Below are 20,893 nucleotides of genomic sequence, written 5' to 3'. Positions count from 1 at the left end.
CCCCATAGAGAATCATTGGTCTATGTTCAATGCGTGGTTTTTACGCCTCTCACTTGTCCGTATTTCTCTCTAGTGTGACCCCGGCCTAATACTGTATATAATATAATGTGATGATGTGTACTAATGCTCATGTACAGTTTAGGGAAAGTAAAGTGTATCCTTTTAGGACAATAGAGGAGGGCACCTTAGTACTATAGTTCTTATAGATAAGGGTAGGTGTAGTTCCTTTGTTGACTACTATATGGGGGCATACTAGTGTGCATTGTAGGCATAGTTTATAGTATGGTTATAGGGGGTTAAGTGTAAGAGGGGCTGCCAGGTGGTAAGACAGGAGTTTCTAGGAAGTTAGATCAGACGGGGCCAGGTTGCCCGAAGTGTCCACATGGGCTATAGGCCTGGACAGCTTGGCAGCCATGTAACGTTAATTCGCTGCAGCCCACGTTATCCATGGTCACTGTTCATCATAGCAGTGGGTCAGGACAGGAAAAGTTGGACTGAGGAGATTAAGGAAGTTGGAGCTTCGACGAGAACGGTACGGACGGGCTGGATGCTTTACCAGAGGCAGCCAAACTTGGTGACTGACAATTTTGAGTCTGGGGCGAAACAGGCAGAAGGAATTGTCAGCATGGCAAGGTTAGGCCACGAAGGAACTGGGAAGCAGTCTAGGATGGTCCGGTTCGGGCGTGTGCTGCACAGAAGTGACAGCAAAGCAGGGAAAGATGAGGAAACAAGTGAATTCCATGATGTGTCAACTGTGGATGTAACGTGTGAAGTATTCAGTAAAGAGAATGTTCAAAGTTATCCTGGACTGTGTTTCTGCTCCTGGGGGTCGCTTGGAAGAGGGACCGTCGCCGACTGGGAAGTGCCCGTGGGGACCTGAACTTGGAGATGCAGGTACGCTGAGAAAAGAAGTGCAGTTTTCTGTGAGGGAAGATCGGGACACAGATGCTTCAGTGTCTCTGGTCGTGACTACAGTCCTGGATTCCCCTTACAATTGGCGTAGTCGGCAGGATGCAACTACCTCACCGTGCAAAGAACCCACAGAAAGAAATGATGATGAAGATGTGTGTGACTGCTGTGCCCCTGGAAGATGGCCGGTAGAAAGAGCAAGTAGTTGCTGTGCCTGAAGATTTTGTGAAAGAAACAGTGGATTTGCCTACTACAGATTTGTGACAACACTGGACTTGACTACTGAATTGAACTTGACTGATTGGAAAAGAAAATCTAACATCTTTACTGTGACCAAGATGATGGCAGTGAGAATGGCGGGAGATGGTGGAGAAGAATCAAATAACAATGAGAACCGTGTCCTTGTTGGTCGTTGCCATCATCTCTTGGTGCCAAAACCTACTTGTCAGTATGCCTTGGTCCACCCTGGTATGTGCAGATGAAGAGGAGGAAACCTTGCCCCCTTCCACTGAACAACAATGGATGGGAGGAGCAGCTGGAGGTGGTCTCACCTGGAAGCGGGTGGGAACTGAAGGAACAAATTGTGTATGGCCGTGTCTATCGGGATTGGCTGAAGTATGCTGACGAGATGTAGAAGCGGGAGTCAAACAGCCAGTGGGGAGAAGAGCTCTCCCCAGTGGAGTCTGAGTTTTTTCAACCTCCGGAGCTGTTTTGGAAGAACAAGGAGTCTCTCTCTCAACCGCTGGAACCAAGGGCTACGGTGCTGCGTCTCTTGGAGTCATGGCATAAGGCCGCCGGTGCAGTGGAAGACCACAGCCGTGGGACTGGAGTGTGCAAGATTTTCTACAGGGAGGTGGTGAGTACACCCCAGCTCCGACTCCGCAGGGTTTGGCCCATCCCTTCCTTGTCTACTTCTGAAAATGGTTCCTGGGATGTGTCGCTTGTTCACCGAGCGCGGGGGACCACAAATGGGGCCGACACGAATGTGCGAGTGGACGTACCCTGTTCTGTCCGGGCGGAAGAACACCAGCTCCCGTCCACGTCTCAGTTTGGTGCTTAGATCCGGACAGCTTGGCAGCCACGTAACGTTAAATTGCTGCAGCCCACGTTATCTACGGTCACTGTGCATCATAGCAGTGGGCCAGAACACAGAAGGAAAGATGTGGCGACTCATCATCTTGGCGGATGCCTTTAGGGCAGGAGTCGGTTGGACTGAGGAGATGAAGGAAGTTGAAGCTTCAACGAGAACGGTACAGAGGGACCAGAGGCAGCCAAACCTGGTGACTGATGATTTTGAGTCTGGGGCGAAACAGATAGAAGGAGTTGTCATCATGGCAAGGTTAGGCCAGGAAGGAACTGGGGATCAGTCTAAGATGGTACGGTCTGGGTGTGTGCTGCACAGAAGCGACAGCAAAGGAGGGAAAGATGAGGAAACAAGTGAATTCCTTGATGTGTCCACTGTGGGTGTGAAGTATTCAGTAAGGAGAATATTCAAGTTATCCTGGACTGTGTCTCCATTCCTGGGGGTCGTCTGAAAGAGGGACCGTCGCTGCCTGGGAAGTGCCCGTGGGGACCTGAACTTGGAGATGCAGGTATGCTGAGAAGAGTAGTGCAGTTTTCTGTGAGGGAAGGTTGGGACACAGATGCTTCAGTGTCTCTGGTCATGACTACAGTCCTGGCCTTCCCTTACATATACACCAAGAGGATAGCCTTTTTAATAAATTGTCTGCAGCTATAGTCCTCTCTCACTTGTTGTTGGGTAGCAAGCAGTCGCATCTCTCAGTTACCATTGAATGGAGATGAAAATGGGCCAATATTTCAGCTTCAAGGTAAATAGCATGGGGTGTTAGCACTCATGAAAATATAGTAAAACAAATAGAGATGGCAGCACTGTAAAGAAAATATAAATCCTAATCTGAACCTCAATAAGACCTGGTCCAACAGCCCCACGCATAAAGAAAAAAGGTTCCATTCAATACACCTGATGTAACTTTCAACTAACACAACTTAGGAAAGGCTGTCTTAATCTAAATGTTGTGTAAGAGGGTCAGGACCTAGCCCTTTAAATGTTGATACTGCTGTTTACTTGCATATGATTGCCATATTTGAATGTGTAGTATTTACGTTTCTTTGTCTTATGTGTAAGCTGTATATATGTGTTTATGGTCATATTACTATATGTAGGTTAGGGACAGTGTAGTTAGGAAAAAGGACACTAGATGGGGGCACTGAGCACACTGCATAATAGAGCACAGTTGTACGACACTTTAGAGGTTAATTGTAGGAGTGGTAGCTGGGAATAAGCTAGAGAGTCTTTCCTGGTTATAGTCAGTCAGGGGTAGACCCCTGGTGCTGCTCAGATGGTCTGATGCCTGAGCTGCATAGCTGCCACACAATGTGTGAAGTGGAGTATGGTATCTTCAGAAACGTAGTAAAGAAGCCAGTGAAGAAGTCACTGAGGAAGTGTCAGCCGAAGTCTGGGTGCTGAAGAAGTAGTCAAGTGGGCCACCAGCGAGTGCTTGGGCAGAATAACCAAAAGTGGGTGGACGACCTAGTAGATGATTATTTCCGTGTCAGGACTGAAATCAGTTCCAGGGAGATAGGTCAAAGTGCGAAAGTGCTGTTTTCACCGGGCTCCTCGTCCCGTAGTGACTCTGTGGTCCATTCTGGTGTAGCTGAAGAAGCTAGGGAAAGCTGAAGAATATGTATTGCTGGTAATGTATCAATTGTGCTAAAGGTGTATTGGATGTGCTGTGTCCTGAAGAAAATAAATCTTTATTGTTTGAAATTATCCTGGGCTCTGCCTCCAGTTATTTGAACTCCAGGAAGAACGTGGGATGCACCAGGGAAGAAGCAGCAGACAGCACAGTGAATACGGAAAGTGCCTACCCCCCAGCGATGGTTTTACAGTTGCATCAGGTGTATTAAAAAAAAAAAATTACATTGAAATTAAAAAAATTTTTTAATTGAAATGCTCTCTCTATTTTTGGGATTTTTACCGGTGATAGTGTAATGTACATACAAAACCGAACACTTTCTAATAGATGTATATTGCAAATACACTGTATTTAACATGACCTATCAAGATTTGAATACACTTGTAAGATATATCTATGTTAAGAGTTGTCCAAGTCTGCTTATTTACGGATAACATTATGTTAGCAGATCCACTACCAGGTGCACGTGTCCTGCAACATTAGTGCCACTCACATTCTGAAGAACTAATAGTTGGTGCCTTTCACTCAACTAAGCATAGATGGGATTTATAAATGGGAAAATGGAAATAGGACTCGTCTGATAGCAGCTTGTCTCTCCTTATAACAGGATCAGGTATATGGAAAATCAACATGTTTGATCCTTCTTCTAACATGTTTCATCCTTCCCTTCTTCCCTTCTTCTCCCCACATCTGCCATGGGGTTAGTTGGGGAAACCTGTACACATAAGATAGTTAACGTGTCTCAATAAAGTCAATAGTTTTGGCTTACTTATATTTAATGTATATGGGCACTTTAACAGGAAAGAAGGAGGGAGTCTGTCAGCTCCGACATTGTCACCAAATCAAGCAGAGGTCTTTGTACGGGACTGCGCTAAGAGGTGACATCTCTTTAGTTTAAAAATCCACTGGAGAATTTTGGAGAAAGCGCTCTATTATATAAGTCCTTAATATGTGATAGATGGGATAAATATGCAGCTTTTACTAGTATTTCATTGGGAAAGTTTAGAGTTTCAGTTTCTGTATACAGAACAGAAGTCCCATGTGCCCCTTCTGCTAACTAGAAGGTCTCCTGAGAGTGTTGGTGTATTTTGCCTTAGCAGAAGAAGTAAAGAAAATATGAGATACCTTCAAGTCGCATATTTTAGTTAAAAGGGTTATACCGTTTCATGTTTATATAGTCCATAGGCTTCAGCACTGACAAAACACCAAACTTATATAGAATCCTGCAGCCAATTGCTGGACTCAGCAGCTCATGCCATCTTCATTGGCCGAGTCACTGTAAAACATGTCGGCAACACTGCAGCCAATCAAAAAAAGACTGGAGCAGCAGAGGAGAGAAAACGTGACGTCAACACAGCAGCCAATCAATAAAGGGCAGGAGCAGCAGAGGAGAGACAGCACTCGAACCAGGGAGGGTAAGTAAAAACTCAATTATTTATGAAATAGGACAACTCCTTTAAACAGAGAGTCAAACATATTCAGATCCAATATTACAACCCTTGCCTCCCCAGCAGCTGACATTGTTGGACAGAAAGGCAGCCCTCGTATAGGTCATCATTGTTGTGAGATCCTGAAGACATCTCTTGCTATTTATCTAAATCTAAGTGGCAAAGACATCATGATTTTTATGACACTGGGGAACATAGATTCTTCAAATTTTTGTCCAAAGACCTCCATCATGACTAAATTGAGAATTCAGGTCAGAAAACACAGTTATTATTATCTGATGTAAACAGGTGAAATCAATCTTATGACAAAAGAACGACAAATCTAAATCTATACTGTAGATTTACATACTTTATGTGAACTCCTTTTTACCCCCTAATTTTATAAAATTTTATACTGGGAAATATACACTAAGTTATGCTGAGACAGTGGCTCTACGTATTCTTGGCACTGTTCTCATGGACAAGCACTTTATTATCAAAGTACAATATATTTATATATAAATCTGACATACATAGAAAAGAACATTTACCTTCAATAGCGCTCATTTCTTATTATTAGAAAAATTCACAAAAATGAAAAATATTGCATTACAGTACACTACAGAAGAGAAGCTATGATATTTTCTGTTAGCACTAGCTCCGTAATTATTAAAGATAGACACAGTAATCTGCTGGACGGATCATTACAGTGGATCCTTGGCAATTTCCATTACACAGCCCTTGCCAATGAATGCCATTTTTGTTGTTGAGCTTGGAGGCAAAGCAGGCAGCGTACCACCACGCACCACCATAGCTGGCTGCACAGTTAGCAGTGTAGATATCTTGGTCTTTGTCCTTTGCTGTGAACTTCATGTTATCGTGTGTGGTTCCTGCTGCAATTGAAGACATGGCATCTCCAGCTGTACCTGTGTAGCTTCCCAGTCTCAATCTGTAGCCATTAGCCTCATCGTCTACACTGAAGAGGTTGTAATCGGCATATTTTTCTTCATTGGTATTATCATGAATCACAAACCGCACCTGGTAGACTTTCTGCTTAGTAATGTGATGGAGATACTCTAAGCCCAGCCAGTAGTCCTTCTCCACATTCCCAAAGCCATATTTGTAAGTGGTCCAGGATTCATCCCAAGTTATCTCCGAATTGAAGCTATTACGCTGAATGACAATCCAGCCTCCGCTCTCGGTAGTCATATCACAGTACACAATCAATGGGTGCAATCCTCTGGGACGTATAATGTAGACTCCACTCTCTTTGTATAGTGGTATTTCACTGCAGTCCTTTGGTAAACCTATGATCAAAAATACACAGAAAAAAGTTATTTGCATCGTTGCAGACAAAGATAATACCACAGAGGTGGTATCAAGGTGGAGCAAGTGGTTCGATAAACTTGAATTTTCTGATTTTCAAAGTTAATAATATCAGAAATAGTTTTTCTCGCGGTGCTAGTGGAGATCTCACAAAGGTCATCACAGTTCAGCCCGGCCGGGAACGCAGCCTCCGTGACCGGAGGTAACCTCAATGACATCACCGCCGGTCACTGAGCACAGCTGTCACGAGTGGTTCTCAGCCTGGACGGTCGAATTTTGGCACCGTCCAGGTTGAAAACTGTTTTTCCCCCAGACATGGATTACGGTGTAGGACAGAAATACAGACAGGTGAGGGATGTTGTTTTTTTTTTATTTTTGTTTTATTACAGGAGAATGAGTGCTTTGATGGAGTTAGGCGTTAGGTGAGTATAACTGTGTTTGTTATAGTAAAACTGTGTTTAGTTTTATTTCTATTAAAAGATTTTATTCTGGCTGTGTCTTTATTTACCATATAACTATAGGATTAGTAATGGATAGGTGTCTTATAGACGCCTCTCCATTAGTAATCCGTGGGCTTGATGTCACCTGACAATACAAAGGTGACATCAACCTCACAAATATTAACCTCACTTGCCACCACTATAGGGCAAGTGGGAAGAGCCTGGCAAAGTGGCAGAATTGGCGCATCTAATAGATGTGCCTTTGCCTATTCTGGGCAGCTACGGGCTGTTATTTTTAGGCTGGGGGGCCAATATCCATAGCTCTTTACCAGCCTGAGAATACCAACCCCCAGCTGTCAGCTTTAGCAAGGCTGGTTGTCAAAAATGGGGGGACCCATGTCATTTTTTAAAATTATTTATTTTAAAACCCCTATATTCTTGATAACCAGCCTTGTTGAAGGTCATAGCCCCCAGCTGTGAGTTTTGCCTTGCTGGTCAACAAAAATACAGGGGAACCCATGCCAGGTTATTTTTTTTAATTATTTATTTACAGTGCAGGAGCCGGCTAATGAATACTGTCATCAGCTGCTCCTGCTCTTGCTGTTATTAGCATCAGCAGGTGTCGGATGATGGAAGCAGTTGTCCCATCTGCTGACACCAGTGACCGGAGGTAAACTTTTATACCTCCAATTACAGCTGTGATTTTTTTTTCTCACACCGAATACAGCTGAGAAAAAAATAAGCAGATCTGCACTGCCTTATTGAATAACATTGGACCAAGTTCAATCCCTTTTTTATCGGATTTGCATTCATCTAAGTTATACGCTCCTGTGAGCCAGGCCTAAAAGTAGTGGAGCAATCCTTTAATTATTGGCCCCTCAAAGTCACGTCAAAGCTGAACAGATCTGTAAAAAATAGGATTTGTAAATTTCCTTAAAGAAAAAACAATGCTGCTACATTTTAATCCTTCTAACATTGTAGCATAATAAAAGAATGTTTGAAAAGTGATGCTGCTATAAAGTAGACATATGGGAAATGTAATAGTTATTAAAGGGAACCTGTCACCAGTTTTGTCAACTAAAATGATCACCTTATTCAACGTCTGTGCTGCATTCCATAAATGCTTATAGGTTACCCTGACTCCCCCTGCATAACCTACAAAAGCCTTTTAAATTCTCCCATGCTGTATAGTAATCGGGTCGTCCGATCTGATTGGCATGGTTTCGGGCCTCTGCATCCCTCCCCTGCTGCTCACCATTCCTCTTTCTTTAATTCATATTGATGATGTCTGTGCACAGAAATCACATCATTTCTGCGCACTAAGCGTTGCCCTACTGAGGGTATTTATTTATTTATTTATTTTTATTTTACTCATTTATATAGCAACTCCTTGCAGACGTTGTCCTTGGTGGGATTTGAACCCAGGACCCCAGCGCTGCAGTGCTAACCACTGAGCCACCCAGGTTAAGCCAAAAACGTAAGTGCACAAGCGCCAGCAGTAGCAAAAAGCATAGTACACAGGTGCAAGCTGCAATTTCTGTGCGCAGGCGCAAGATTTCACCCGGCAATGTGGAGGACGCAATTAAAGAAGGAGGATGGCAGAGAGCAGCAGCCGGGGGGGGGATGGAGAAATCCCAAACATGCCCATTGGACCGGATCAACACGATTACTATACAACACCGGAGAACTTAAAACCGTTTTGGGGGTTTATGCAGAGGGAGTCAGGGGGTGATATAAGCATATATGACATTCAGCACAGGTGCTGAATAAGATGATAGTTTTAGCTGTTACATGACAAAACTGGTAACAGATTCCCTTTAACTATTTTGTGTGGCATGACGATCTGGTTTTATGATATATGCAAAGTTTGACAATCCTTAATTTTTCTATTTTTTTTTATATTTTCACAAAAAAAACTTATTGACTGAAATAAAAAAAAAACAGTCTTAGAATCCCCGGCATATATATAAGCACCCGAAAGTTATTACCAAATAAAGTGACACTGGTCAGATTGTAAAATAAAGCTTGATTATTAACCCATTCACAACATTTGACGTAAGTTTACGCAATGGTCGGGAAGGGGTTCCAGCAAAATGACGTATATATACGTCATAGTGATCATGTGAGCACAGGAGCTGTGCCCGTATGATTGTCATCGGGAGCTCGGCGTAAGATATAGCACCACCCAAGGCCATTTATTCCCCTAAATGCCACGAACGATTGCAACATTTAGAAAGCATGGAGCAGGAGGGGCCCTCTCCCTTCAGATCGGCACCCCCGCTACATCATCTCGAGGGCCTAATCATTGCAACGGCAACTTGAGGTCGTCATGATGACATCGGGGTCACCCAGCTATGGCAAGCTGAGAGCATGATCTAAGAAGCATTCAGTGTAGCACTGATAGATATAATGAATTGCAGTTCTAGGGCATTGCAATGCATTATATCAGTGATCAGAGTGATAAAAGTTAAAGTCCCATAGATGGACTAAGTAAATATTGAAAAGAAAAGTAAAACAAATTATAAATTTGTAAAAAATAAAATAAGCAAAAAAAATTAAACTAATAAATAGGTATATTTATTTAAAAAGAAAAATAAACAAAAAAGCACAAATAAAAAATACACATGTTTGGTATGGCTGCATTGGCACGACCCAACCTATAAAACTATCACGCTATTAAATCCTTCAGTGGATTTCGTAAAATATGTTTTTTGAAAAAACTTGGCAAAAAAACTGCTTTTTCATCATACTGCCCAAAAAAAGTAAATTAAGACACGGCCAGCAAGTCGAATGTAAATAAAAATAGTATCACTGAAAACGTCATCTTTTCCTGCAAAAAAGAAGCCACCATACAGCTCCATCAGAGGAGAAATATAAGGGTATGTGCACAGGTTGCGGATTTGCTGCGGATCTGCAGCGGATTTGGCCCTGCGGATCCGCTGCAGATTTGCTAGTGATTTACAGTACAATGGTATTCTATGGGGAAAAAAACCCGCTGTGCACATGCTGCGGAAAAATCCGTGCGGAAACGCAGCGGTTTATTTTCCGCAACATGTCAATTCTTTGTGCGGATTCCGCAGCATTTTTACACCCATTCCATTATAGGAATCCGCAGGTGTAAAAACACATGCCAAATCCGCACAAAATTCGCAATGAATCCGCAATAAATCCGCAGGAAATCCGCATAAAAAACGCACAGATTTTGAAATGCGGATTCTGCCAAAAAAAGGAGATTCCGCGTGGAAAATTCCGCACACAAATCCACAACATGTGCACATACCCTAAAAGTTATAGCTCTCAGAATGCAAAAACAATTCTTTTTTTTGTGAAAGTTTTTATTGTGTAAGACCAACTAAATATTTTTTAAACATGATATAAATGTGGTATCACTAACCCCAGGAATAAAGTTGTCTTATCAATTTTACCATGTGGTTAAAGGCATAAAAAAAACTCCATGAAACAATTCCTGAAATGCTGGTTTTTGTTCATTCTGCTTCCCAAAAATCGGAATAAAAAGCAATCAAAAATGTCATGTGCCCAAAAATTGTAACAATTAAAACGTCAACTTGTCCCACAAAAAACAAGCCCTCAAATGTCTCTGTTGGCAGAAATATAGAAAAATTATAGCTCTCAAAATGTGGCGATACAAAAACTTTATTTTGAAAAAAAGAGTATTTTAGTGTGTGACAGCAGCTAAACATAAAAAAATATATAATCTGGTATCGTTGTAATTGCACCGACCCGGAGAATAAAGTCATCTAATCACTTATGCCACATGAGGTGTGAAGAAAAATAAAAGCAACTGTTGACCTGCTGTTGCTTTGTCCATTCTGCCTCTCAAAGATCGCAGTAAGGCTCGGCGCACATTTATCCTGTGCTCCTTGCTGAGCTCTTGCATCGGGGTTTCTGTGTAAATCTCTGAAATATGTGATACGGCCAGAAACGTTGGTGGAAGATGTCCTATAATAAGGCAGATGGAGACACTATAGACACTATCTGACCTGTGTTTGTCTTTTTAAGCATGCATAAAATCACTGACAGCCACAGTTTTGTGGACCTCTGAATAGAAAAAGAACACCACTGAACAGATGCCAGACAGAGTCCGGAGTAACTCTGCTATCTTATTATAGTGAACGGATCTCTTGCGGGGTTTCATCTGAATCACATCACTCATAGATTTAGATGGAAACCCCCAATGTAAATCTTCAGCATAAATGTGATCCAAAATATTATGTAAAATGTTCCCAATAAAAGCTTTAACTCAATCCACAAAAACGTAAGTCCCCACTCAGGTCCGTCATCTGTCAATGAAAATATAGGGGGCTTCCACTTTGCTGATCACTGGTTACTGGTGACAGCTGCTCCCAATGCAGAGCTAGTGTCTGTTATGGCTGGGGGGCGTGGTTACAGCCACCAAGAGCGGTGACTGAACCTGAGCCAGCGTCACTGCCATGACTGAAACTGAATACTGCCGGGGAGAATAAAGTTTATTTTCTCCCCACAGTGTTCTGCTAAGTGCAGATGCCGGGCAGGTTAGTAAGGCTATTAACCTGCGGATTAAGTTCAAATTAGCTTTTGCTGGTGACAGGTTCCCTTTAACATTTAAATGTTATTTTTATTTTAGATTTATAGTTAAAGAAAAAGAAAGCTGATTTTTTTCATTAGGCCACGTTCACACATTCAGTATTTGGTCAGTATTTCAAAGCCAAAACCAGGAGAAGAACAATCGGAGGAAAAGTATAATAGAAACACGTCACGATTTCAGTATTTATCACTCACTCCTGACTTTTGTGGACATATGCAACAGATCAGGACTTATTATAAGTGAAGGGAGGACTTTACACTAGCCTGACATCAGATGGCGATAGTGTAAAGTTATATGTTTTCTGTATTGTGGGGAGAGAAGCTCCCTATTGTTGTTGTTCTTTTTACTTTTGCTTTGAGTGTGTTATGGCAGCAGCATGGACTGTGTACTACTGAATTCTTATCTCATGTTTACCCATAAGAAGTAAATATTGTTTAATCAAGATAACTTGCTCAGTGAAATTCTCTTATGTTTCGGTGGAGATTCTCAGAAGATGCACTCAGTTACAAATTATGGGCCCAGACACACAGAGAATCCCAGGCAATAGCCCCAGGCAATAACCTCAGATAAGCTCTGTAAACAGAAGGAGATAAAACCCAGTGAACGGAGGCTGAAAAAAATCCAGATACAGAGGGACAAAGGAATTCATGATCCCAGGAACTGGAGGGCCGCACACTGGAGATAATTACATAGAATCAGCACACACACAGGATATACAGGAACTCTCAAGAAGAAAGAAGAATATCTTCACTACAACTCTCTAAAACAAGTAAGACTATATAAAAATGATGTGCAGCACTGAGCTGAAACTCACAGTAGCTAAGCTGAACAGTGAAAATGATCAGTTATGGAAATTCAAAGTAGAGATGTTGCTATCTAAGGAAGATTTATGGGAAGTAATCATTACAGATAGACCTGATGAAGATAATCAGATATGGGATAAGAAAAATAGAAAGGCGAGAGCCACCATTAGCTTATTAGTGTATAATGCTCAATTAATACACATAAGGAATGAAGAAACAGCAAACGGAATGTGGGAAGCATTAAGAAAATTACATGAAAGACCCAGTTTAAATCACAAGTTATATCTATTAAGAAAGCTTTACAGTATGAGATTGAGTACAAATGACGACATGCAGAAGCACATATTCTCAATGATGGAAGTAATATCACAGCTAAGGTCTATTGGTGAAGACATTAAAGAAAGTCATGTAGCAGCAATATTATTGTGCAGTTTACCAGATTCGTATACAGCCTTGATAAATGCCCTTGAGACAAGACCAGGAACGGACATTACATTAGATTTTGTGAAAACAAGACTAATAGATGAATATCAGAGAAGAAAAGAACAAACAAATGATTATTCTACTGAAAAGGACAGTGGAAACGCTCTTAAAGCTACAGAATTTTAAAAAACCTATAATAAAGAGAAAAGAGAATGTTTCAGATATAAGAAAAAAGGTCATTTAAAGAAAATAACAAAAGAAGAACAACAAAAATTACAACATAAAGAGCATACACAGAAAGTGAAAAACACAATTTCTGATTCATGTGAGAATAATTGGCATGGCACATTTAAAGTAACAGACAAGAAATCATCAAGATTCAGGAGCAACGAGTCATATGACAAGTGACAAGAATTTCTTCACTGATCTTGATTTAGATAAGAAAGAAGCCATTTATCTTGCAGATGGAAGCAAAATAACCGCAGAAGGTATCAGACAAGGTATGCTAAACTGTTCAAACAAGTTCGGACAAGATTCAAACATACTTGTACAAGATGTGTTGTATCTTCCAAAATTGGAAGGCGTATTATTATCTGTGAAGTGTTTAACAGCCAATGGACTCACTGTAAAATTCAAAGACAATGAATATGCAATTCAAGCAGGAAACTAGGTTATTACCAATTTCAAGGCAGATGAACAATTATATCATCTCGACACACCAAAGGAACAGATGAAGGTATGTACACATGATCACAAGAACTGTATTCACATGTGGCATAGACGTCTAGCACACAGACACCCTGACAGTATAAGGGAACTACAAAGAAAAGAATTGACAAAAGATCTAAAGATATTAGATTGCTCAATTACCGTAAGATGTGAATGTTGTATAAAATCTAAAGCCACAAGAATATCTATTCCAAAAGAAAGTGAGATGAAAAGCAAAAGACCACTTGATTTGGTGCATACTGACGTATGTGGACCCATGCAAGTGACTACATTAGGAGGAAATAGATACATGGTGACTTTCATAGATGACTACTCAAGATACACAGTCACATACTTAATTAAGAATAAAAGTGAAGTTTTTGATAAACTTGTAGACTACGTAACAAGGTCGAGTAACAATTTTCAAAGGAAGCCAATTGTCATCAGAAGTGATAATGGAGGTGAATTTACTGGTCACAAAACAGAAAACTACTTAAGAAAGAATGGAATAGAACACCAGAAAACTGTTCCGTACACACCTGAACAAAATGTAGTAGCAGAAAGGAAAAACAGAACTCTGACAGAAATGATAAGATGTATGCTGAAAGATTCCAAACTACCAGAGAAATATTAGAAATATTGGAGTGAGGCAGCAATGACAGCTACATATCTAGAGAACAGACTTTTTTCCAGAAAACTGAAGAAAACTCCATATGAACTGTGGCAAGGTTTGAAACCAAGTGTCAATCATTTAAAAGTTTTTGGATGTAAAGTTTTTATATTCATTCCAACAGAAAAATGTTTGAAACTTCAAAACAGATCCATGGAGGGAATATTTGTTGGATATAGTGAAAACTGCAAGGACACAGAATCCTAGATCATAAAACAGACAGAGTCACGGTGAGTAACAGTGTGACATTCATTGAAAACTTAAATTAAGATGTCATGATTTCAATTGACACAAAAAATGAGTAAAACAGCAGTGACATAGCTGAAGAGGTATCTGATGAGAAAGTAGTTGAAATTGATGAAGAACAGAATACTGAAAATGAAGAAATACAACTACAGACACATAACCAAGACGTTCAATGAGAGAAAACAAAGGTAAACCACCAAAACGTCTCTCATACTAGACAAGCACAAGTGAAATTTATGAACCTACCTCTTGGGAAGACATATCTAAACTCCCTAAAGAAGAAGTTAATAAATAGATAGAAGCAACAGATATGAAATCCATGCATGACTCAAATACATGGACACTGACAGATTTACCAAAAGGAAGAAAAGCCATAGGATGTTAATGGATTTTTAAAATAAAATACCAAACAGATGGCACACCTGAAAGATACCAAGCAAGACTCGTAGCTAAAAGGTATTCTCAAAAATATGGAGAAGACTATGATGAGACATTTGCTCCAGTTGCCAAACATACTACAATAAGAACTTTACTTACAGTTGCAGCAATGAAACAGATGGAACTGATACATCTGGATGTAAAGACAGCATTTTTGAATGGAGATTTAACAGAAGACATTTACATGGAACAACCTCCAGGATTCAAAGATGAAAGAAACCCAAACATGGTTTGCAAATTACAGAAAAGCATATATGGATTAAAGCAAGCAGCTAAAGCGTGGAATGACAAAATCATGGAAGTGCTAACAAAGGAAAAATTTCAAAGAAGCAAAGCTGATACATGCTTGTACACAAAAAGGCTGATGAATAGATGGATTTATGTACTCATATATGTAGGTGACATTTTGATTTGTTCTGGACAAGAAAGGGATAAAGAAAATATTCTAAAAATCCTGAAGTGACATTTCGAAATCAAAGACTTGGGAATTGTGAAACAGTACCTAGGAATACAGGTAGAAAGAGAAGAAGATGGAAGTTTCATACTGAAACAAAATCACATGATTCAAGACATAACAGAAAAATTTGGATTGAAGGATGCAAAAACAGTAAAGTCTCCAATGGAAACTAATCATCTTAAAGAGATGAATAGTGAGAAAAATATGGTACCAAATAATGAAGAGTACAGAACAGCAATAGGAAAGCTAATGTATCTAGCGTCTGTTACAAGACCAGACATCGCAGCAGCAGTAAGATTCATGAGTAGAAAGGTGTCAAAACCAAATAAAGCTGACTGGAATGCTGTGAAGAGAGTAATGCCTTATTTGAAAGGAACGAGCAATGTTAAGCTCAAACTACCCACAAGTGATAATTGCATTCTAACAGGATACGTTGATGCAGATTGGGCTGGAGATCCAACTGACAGAAGATCTACCAGTGGACATTTTTTTCCTCTCAGGTGGACCAATAAGTTGTACAAGTAAGAAACAGCCAAGTGTGACACTGCCTTCAACAGAAGCAGAGTATGCTGCCGCAGCACATGCAAGTCAAGAAGTTCTGTGGTTAAGACAATTGTTGACAGACTTAGGACAACCACAGTTGGAACCGACAAAATTGAAAGAGGACACTGAGCATGCCCATGGGACGATCTCTCATTGGAGATCAAGAGGTCACATGCTCAGGTACTTCTCCAGCTTGGATTGGACCATCAGGAAGGTCAGGAAGGTCCCGGAAGGACGCTGCTATAAAAAGTTCACGTGGCCGCTCGGCCATGTGCTAAGGCCGGTTTCACATTTGCGCTAAAGGCCGCAGCGTCGGCCTGCGCACGGCCGCCACTAAGCTCTGCCCCCTGCCGCGCCTCCGCCAGTAGCTCCGCCTCCGGGCGCATGACGCTGCTTGCGTTCCCTATCTTTATCGCTGAGGACGCAGGCCGTGCGCAGTATGCGTTTTGGCGGCGCCTGCGTCCATTTGACGGTGCGCCGACCAGCGCCAAATGCAACCTGTTGCAATTTGGTTGCGCTCAGCGCACCGTCAAGAGGACGCAGGCGCCGCCAAAACGCATACTGCGCACGCCCTGCGTCCTCAGCGATAAAGATAGGGGACGCATGACGCATGCAGCGTCATGCGCCTGTTGGCGGAGCTACTGGCGGAGGTGCGGCAGGGGCGGGGCTTAGCGGCGGCCGTGCGCAGGCCGACGCTGCGGCCTTTAACGCAAATGTGAAACCGGCCTAACAGGGCACAGCACTTTCCTAGCATCACTCTCTAGCACCGCTGCAGCGGCTCTGTGTGCAAGTGGGTCTAGAAGGACTCAGACTCCATGCCTCTGGACAGAGTTCTGTGACCACATCGCTTGCGCTCACATTATATTAGTGCGACGTTGTGAAGTAACAGGGTTCGCCTCGCACACTCCGGGTGAGGTAACGCGAGCGTGCTACTATCCGCCATTGTCTAGCAGCAGTTTCCATCGCTGCACGGTGGACCCCAGGCTGCAAACGCACCTCATTAACATCTATATTACCCGGACCCGTGGAAGCGCTCGAGTAGCGTGAAACTGCCGTAGTCAGCCATTTGACACACTCTCCTTCACATCTCCGACGTGACATGTAATTCAGTGTCAATAAACATTCATCATTATCCCGCAGAGTGCGACCTTTTTATCTTGGAAACTACATTCGTCTTGCTACGAGGTCAAGCACCCGGGAGTCCTGGGTGTGAGCTCTCCGCCTGCTGCCAGCCACGGACCTTAGCACGGTAACAGCGGTGCCGTCCGCTTTCTTGCATTGACATCTATATTATTTGGTGCATTCCGCCAGCCTAACAATATTGATGTGAAGTATCATTTCTTGAGAGATCATCAGGAGCAAGGAGTCTTGAATTTAGAATATTGTCCTACTGAAGAAATGACAGCAGACATCTTCACTAAGGCGTTGAATGCTGATAAACACCGGAGACTAATAAAAAAGTTGGGTTTGATTGAATAAGTCCTTACTGTTGAGAAAGGGTGTTGACATATGCAACAGATCAGGACTTATTATAAGTGAAGGGAGGACTTTACACTAGCCTGACAGCAGAAGGCTGCTCTGTTGTCACACACTTGGAGAGTATCCTGAATAATCCGCTGCCAACACAATGACATAGAGAAATGGCAGAGCGCTGGAGATTGGATTAATAAGTTTTTACTATATTTTAGCTTTGCATCCTGACAGTATGATGTACATCTGTAGTGTCATATTTCCATCAAGGCAGAACTTACTTTCTAACAGCTCTTCATCTTCATTTCTTGGTCTTCGATGACCATGACGTGTTGAGACTGCACAAACCAAGACTAGTATCCACAGGTAATGCAAAATCCCTAACAGAGGAAAGTACAGAAAACTCATACACATGTCAGTATACTACAGCATCGTATAGTATATGTTTCATCCATTCTTGTATAAATAATTGTGCATTTTCATAAAAACAGCACATTCTGCAGAGCTAATGTTAGATTGTAAGGTTCTTGCTGGGTTTACTTTGGTCTACATGTTACAGGACTAAAGGTCAGTTCTCTTATTTGAAGGAAATGGACTTTTCTGGAATCATGACAGTGAAAGCACATATGTAATAATATACTGATGTCTAACATGAGCCTTCTCCTCAATGCTATATTACTTATATGGTGCTATAGGTGATATGCTGCAGAAAAGCTTCTTGAGCATACTTTACTGCAGTTAAAGCACCACTCCAGCATTTGTTTTTAATTTCAGAGCTGAAGGGTTCCTGCTAATCTAAGTTCCCTTCCCCTAGCATTAAACTCAACAACCGTTGTCTTCAGCTCTTCCTGGCACCTCGCCGATCCCGCACCGCCATCTTGTGAAGGCAGCTGCAGACTGACCGGAAGTCAGAGTTACGGATACAAGCTTGCAGTGTAAGTCTATAAGCGCCTCATTGTGGCCTCTTTCTGACTCCCATAGACTTACATTGATTTGTGACTTCCGGATTGCCAAGCAGTAATAGGGACACATATTGCAGCAGCGGCTCAACATTGGGGTATTAGCAAGCTAAGGAGTGCAGCTTGGGGATAGATGTGGATGGTGTTGGAAATGTGAAAAGTCACATTTACTGTAATCTCTGGCTGGAACAAGTTGTTATGGCGGTCTGGGCCAGAAAGAAAAGACGTAAAAAGTGAATGACTCTAAGGGCTCTTACTTGCAATAGACTCGCGAGTCTCTCACATGAAAACCTGGCACAGTCACCGGTACTCAGACCGGAGCGTGCGGCTGCATAGAAATACATGTAGCCGCACGCTCCAGTCCGAGTGCCGTCAGCAGTGCCAGGTTTTCATGCAAGAGACTCGCACGAGAATCGTGTGAGTCTCTCCCAAGTATGAGCCCTAATAGAAATAATGTCAGCTGTAAATCACTATCTATAACTGTACTGTAATCTTTTACATGTTCTGCAGGACTGTTATCTACCACAATTCTGTGGTCACCATATGGCAGGAATATCAGTGTTGGTCTTATTTATAGAGATTTGTCTAGTAACAGCGCAGTCATCTGCTGTGGTTCTCCTACATCCACTATTAGGGTATGTGCACACGTTGCAGATTTGAAGCGGATCCGCAGCCGATTTGCCGTTGCGGATCTGCTGCAAAATTCCTAGTGATTTACAGTACAATGTAAATCTATGGGAAATAAAAACCGCTGTGCACATGCTGCGGAAACGCAGCGGTTTATTTTCCGCAGCATGTCAATTCTATGTGCAGATTCCGCAGCGTTTTTACACCCATTCCATTATAGGAATCCACAGGTGTAAAAACGCATGCCAAATCCGCACAAAGTCTGCAGGAAATCCGCAATAAATCCTTGGGAAATCTGCAGGAAAAACGCTCGGATTTTCACCTGTGGATTCTGCCAAAAATAGCAGATTCCGCGTGGAAAATTCCGCACACGAATCCGCAACGTGTGCACATACCCTTAGGGATCACCACCATAGTTGTAATCAGGTTTACCTGGTCAGGTACTCAGAAGTTTCGCACCCCCCTACATGAACCAAACCCCTAGCTACGCCACTGGTTATATTCACTGGACTGATCAATCCCGAATTTGGATTCAGGATTGAATAGATAGATAGGATAGATATTACATAACATTACATAACTAGGCTTAGGGTCCATCAGTCCAGTGCAGGATTGTGTCTTTGTTCACTCTGAGGTATGGGGTGATTTATTTGTGCGGACTGAACTTTTCTGCAGATCTGGTGATGCTGGCGCCGATGACCTTGCACTGACTGCATGACCTAATCAAGTTCAAGCTGCTGCAATGAATCTCAATGAGCCTCGGCAGAGGGGCTGCTGACCTAATACAGGATCCGGCTGTGGACTTTTTAGGGGGTGAGCAGCATCCTGCCAACCTCCTCACTGTACGGAGAGCAGAAACCTACTGCCCCACATCCCTTTCCGGAGCCTGTACTTAGTGAAGCAGCCATATGCGCTCCCAAAAATCCTACTGGGAACGGAACACAAATTATGGTTTTAGTTTGATAAGTTAACATAACTAATAGATTTTTGTAATTATTACAAAGTTCCTTGCAACTTTCTTTCGCATAAGGAAACATTGAAGACTCGTACAAGTTGCTGTACTGCCTGAATGTTGCCACAGAACTCAGGGAACAACTCAGTGTTCACTCACATGTGACAGGTATCATTACAGATATTTAATTACTCGTACACAGACCTGACATAATATAATACCTGCGTGTGCCACCACACCTACATACAAGCCGTCTACAAGGTATGTCAGGTCTCATGGTGGACATTATCCTATAGTAGGAAAATCTGCAGACCCTTATTGAATGAGGCTCACATCTGTGCTTTTCCTGCACACATAGAAATCCTAAATGGATGACAACAGATCTAATGCTACATGGACATCATCTAATAGTGCTGATCAGTCTACTCACCCATCGTCCTGTTCGTTCATCTACTCACCCCCTGAGCTCTGCTGTCTAATGCTAATCTGCAGTACTTTCTTTTTACTTGTCCTGAATTGCTAGACGGACAGATTGTGCCACACCATGAAATAAGCATGAGTACAAAGTCCCTGCATGTTTTCGAGATATAAAATGAATTGCTTTAACTCCTTAACATATTCTACTAATTTTTTTTACTACAGAAAGGGGAAGTGTTGCATAAAAATGCATGGTGCATTTTCATGTTTTCATCCAAACCTTTTGTTCATCATTTTCCATGATGAGCAAAAAAATTAGATGAAACTAAATGTTAGTGGATAGATTGCTCTTGAAATGCTTGAATTTGTATTTCCCATACAGTGGGTGCGTAAAGTATTCAGACCCCTATAGATTTTTCACTGTTTGTTTCATTGCAGCCATTTGGAAAATTTAAAAAAGTTCATTTTTTTCTCATTAATGTACACTTTGCACCCCATCTTGACTAAAAAAGACCCCCCAGAAATGTAGAAATTATTGCAAATTTATTAAATAAGAAAAACTGAAATATCACATTTCATAATTACTAGCTTGGCCTTGCGAAATTTGCGAACATTGGTCGTCGGGGGGCACTGGCAATTTCAGAAAAAGCAAGCTGGTCAAATGTAAATGTATTTCACGAGCTGATGATCACAGACAGGTATTTACATGCAGGGGTGGCATTTATGCACATGTAATCTAAGTACATGTATCAAAGTACTTCTGGCAGTTATAACAT

General features: G+C 41.8%; 1 protein-coding gene across 1 annotated transcript; it reads right to left on the bottom strand.

Annotated features, from left to right (window-relative positions):
- Window positions 1-5,042: 5,042 nt before the first annotated feature.
- On the bottom strand, window positions 5,043-20,225 carry LOC141080517 (fibrinogen-like protein 1-like protein). The gene is made up of 3 exons (XM_073565766.1): window positions 20,131-20,225; window positions 17,444-17,542; window positions 5,043-6,360 (listed from the first exon to the last, which is right to left on the bottom strand). Exons 1-3 carry the CDS (start codon window positions 20,132-20,134, stop codon window positions 5,723-5,725), a joined length of 741 nt encoding a protein of 246 aa, XP_073421867.1. The 5' UTR covers window positions 20,135-20,225; the 3' UTR covers window positions 5,043-5,722.
- Window positions 20,226-20,893: the final 668 nt, after the last annotated feature.

Source organism: Dendrobates tinctorius, unplaced genomic scaffold (genome assembly GCF_039654945.1).
Source record: "Dendrobates tinctorius isolate UK_male_01 unplaced genomic scaffold, ASM3965494v1 ptg000016l, whole genome shotgun sequence".
In the NCBI taxonomy this organism is placed as follows: domain Eukaryota; kingdom Metazoa; phylum Chordata; class Amphibia; order Anura; family Dendrobatidae; genus Dendrobates; species Dendrobates tinctorius.
This window is presented reverse-complemented; position numbering and strand designations above follow the sequence as displayed.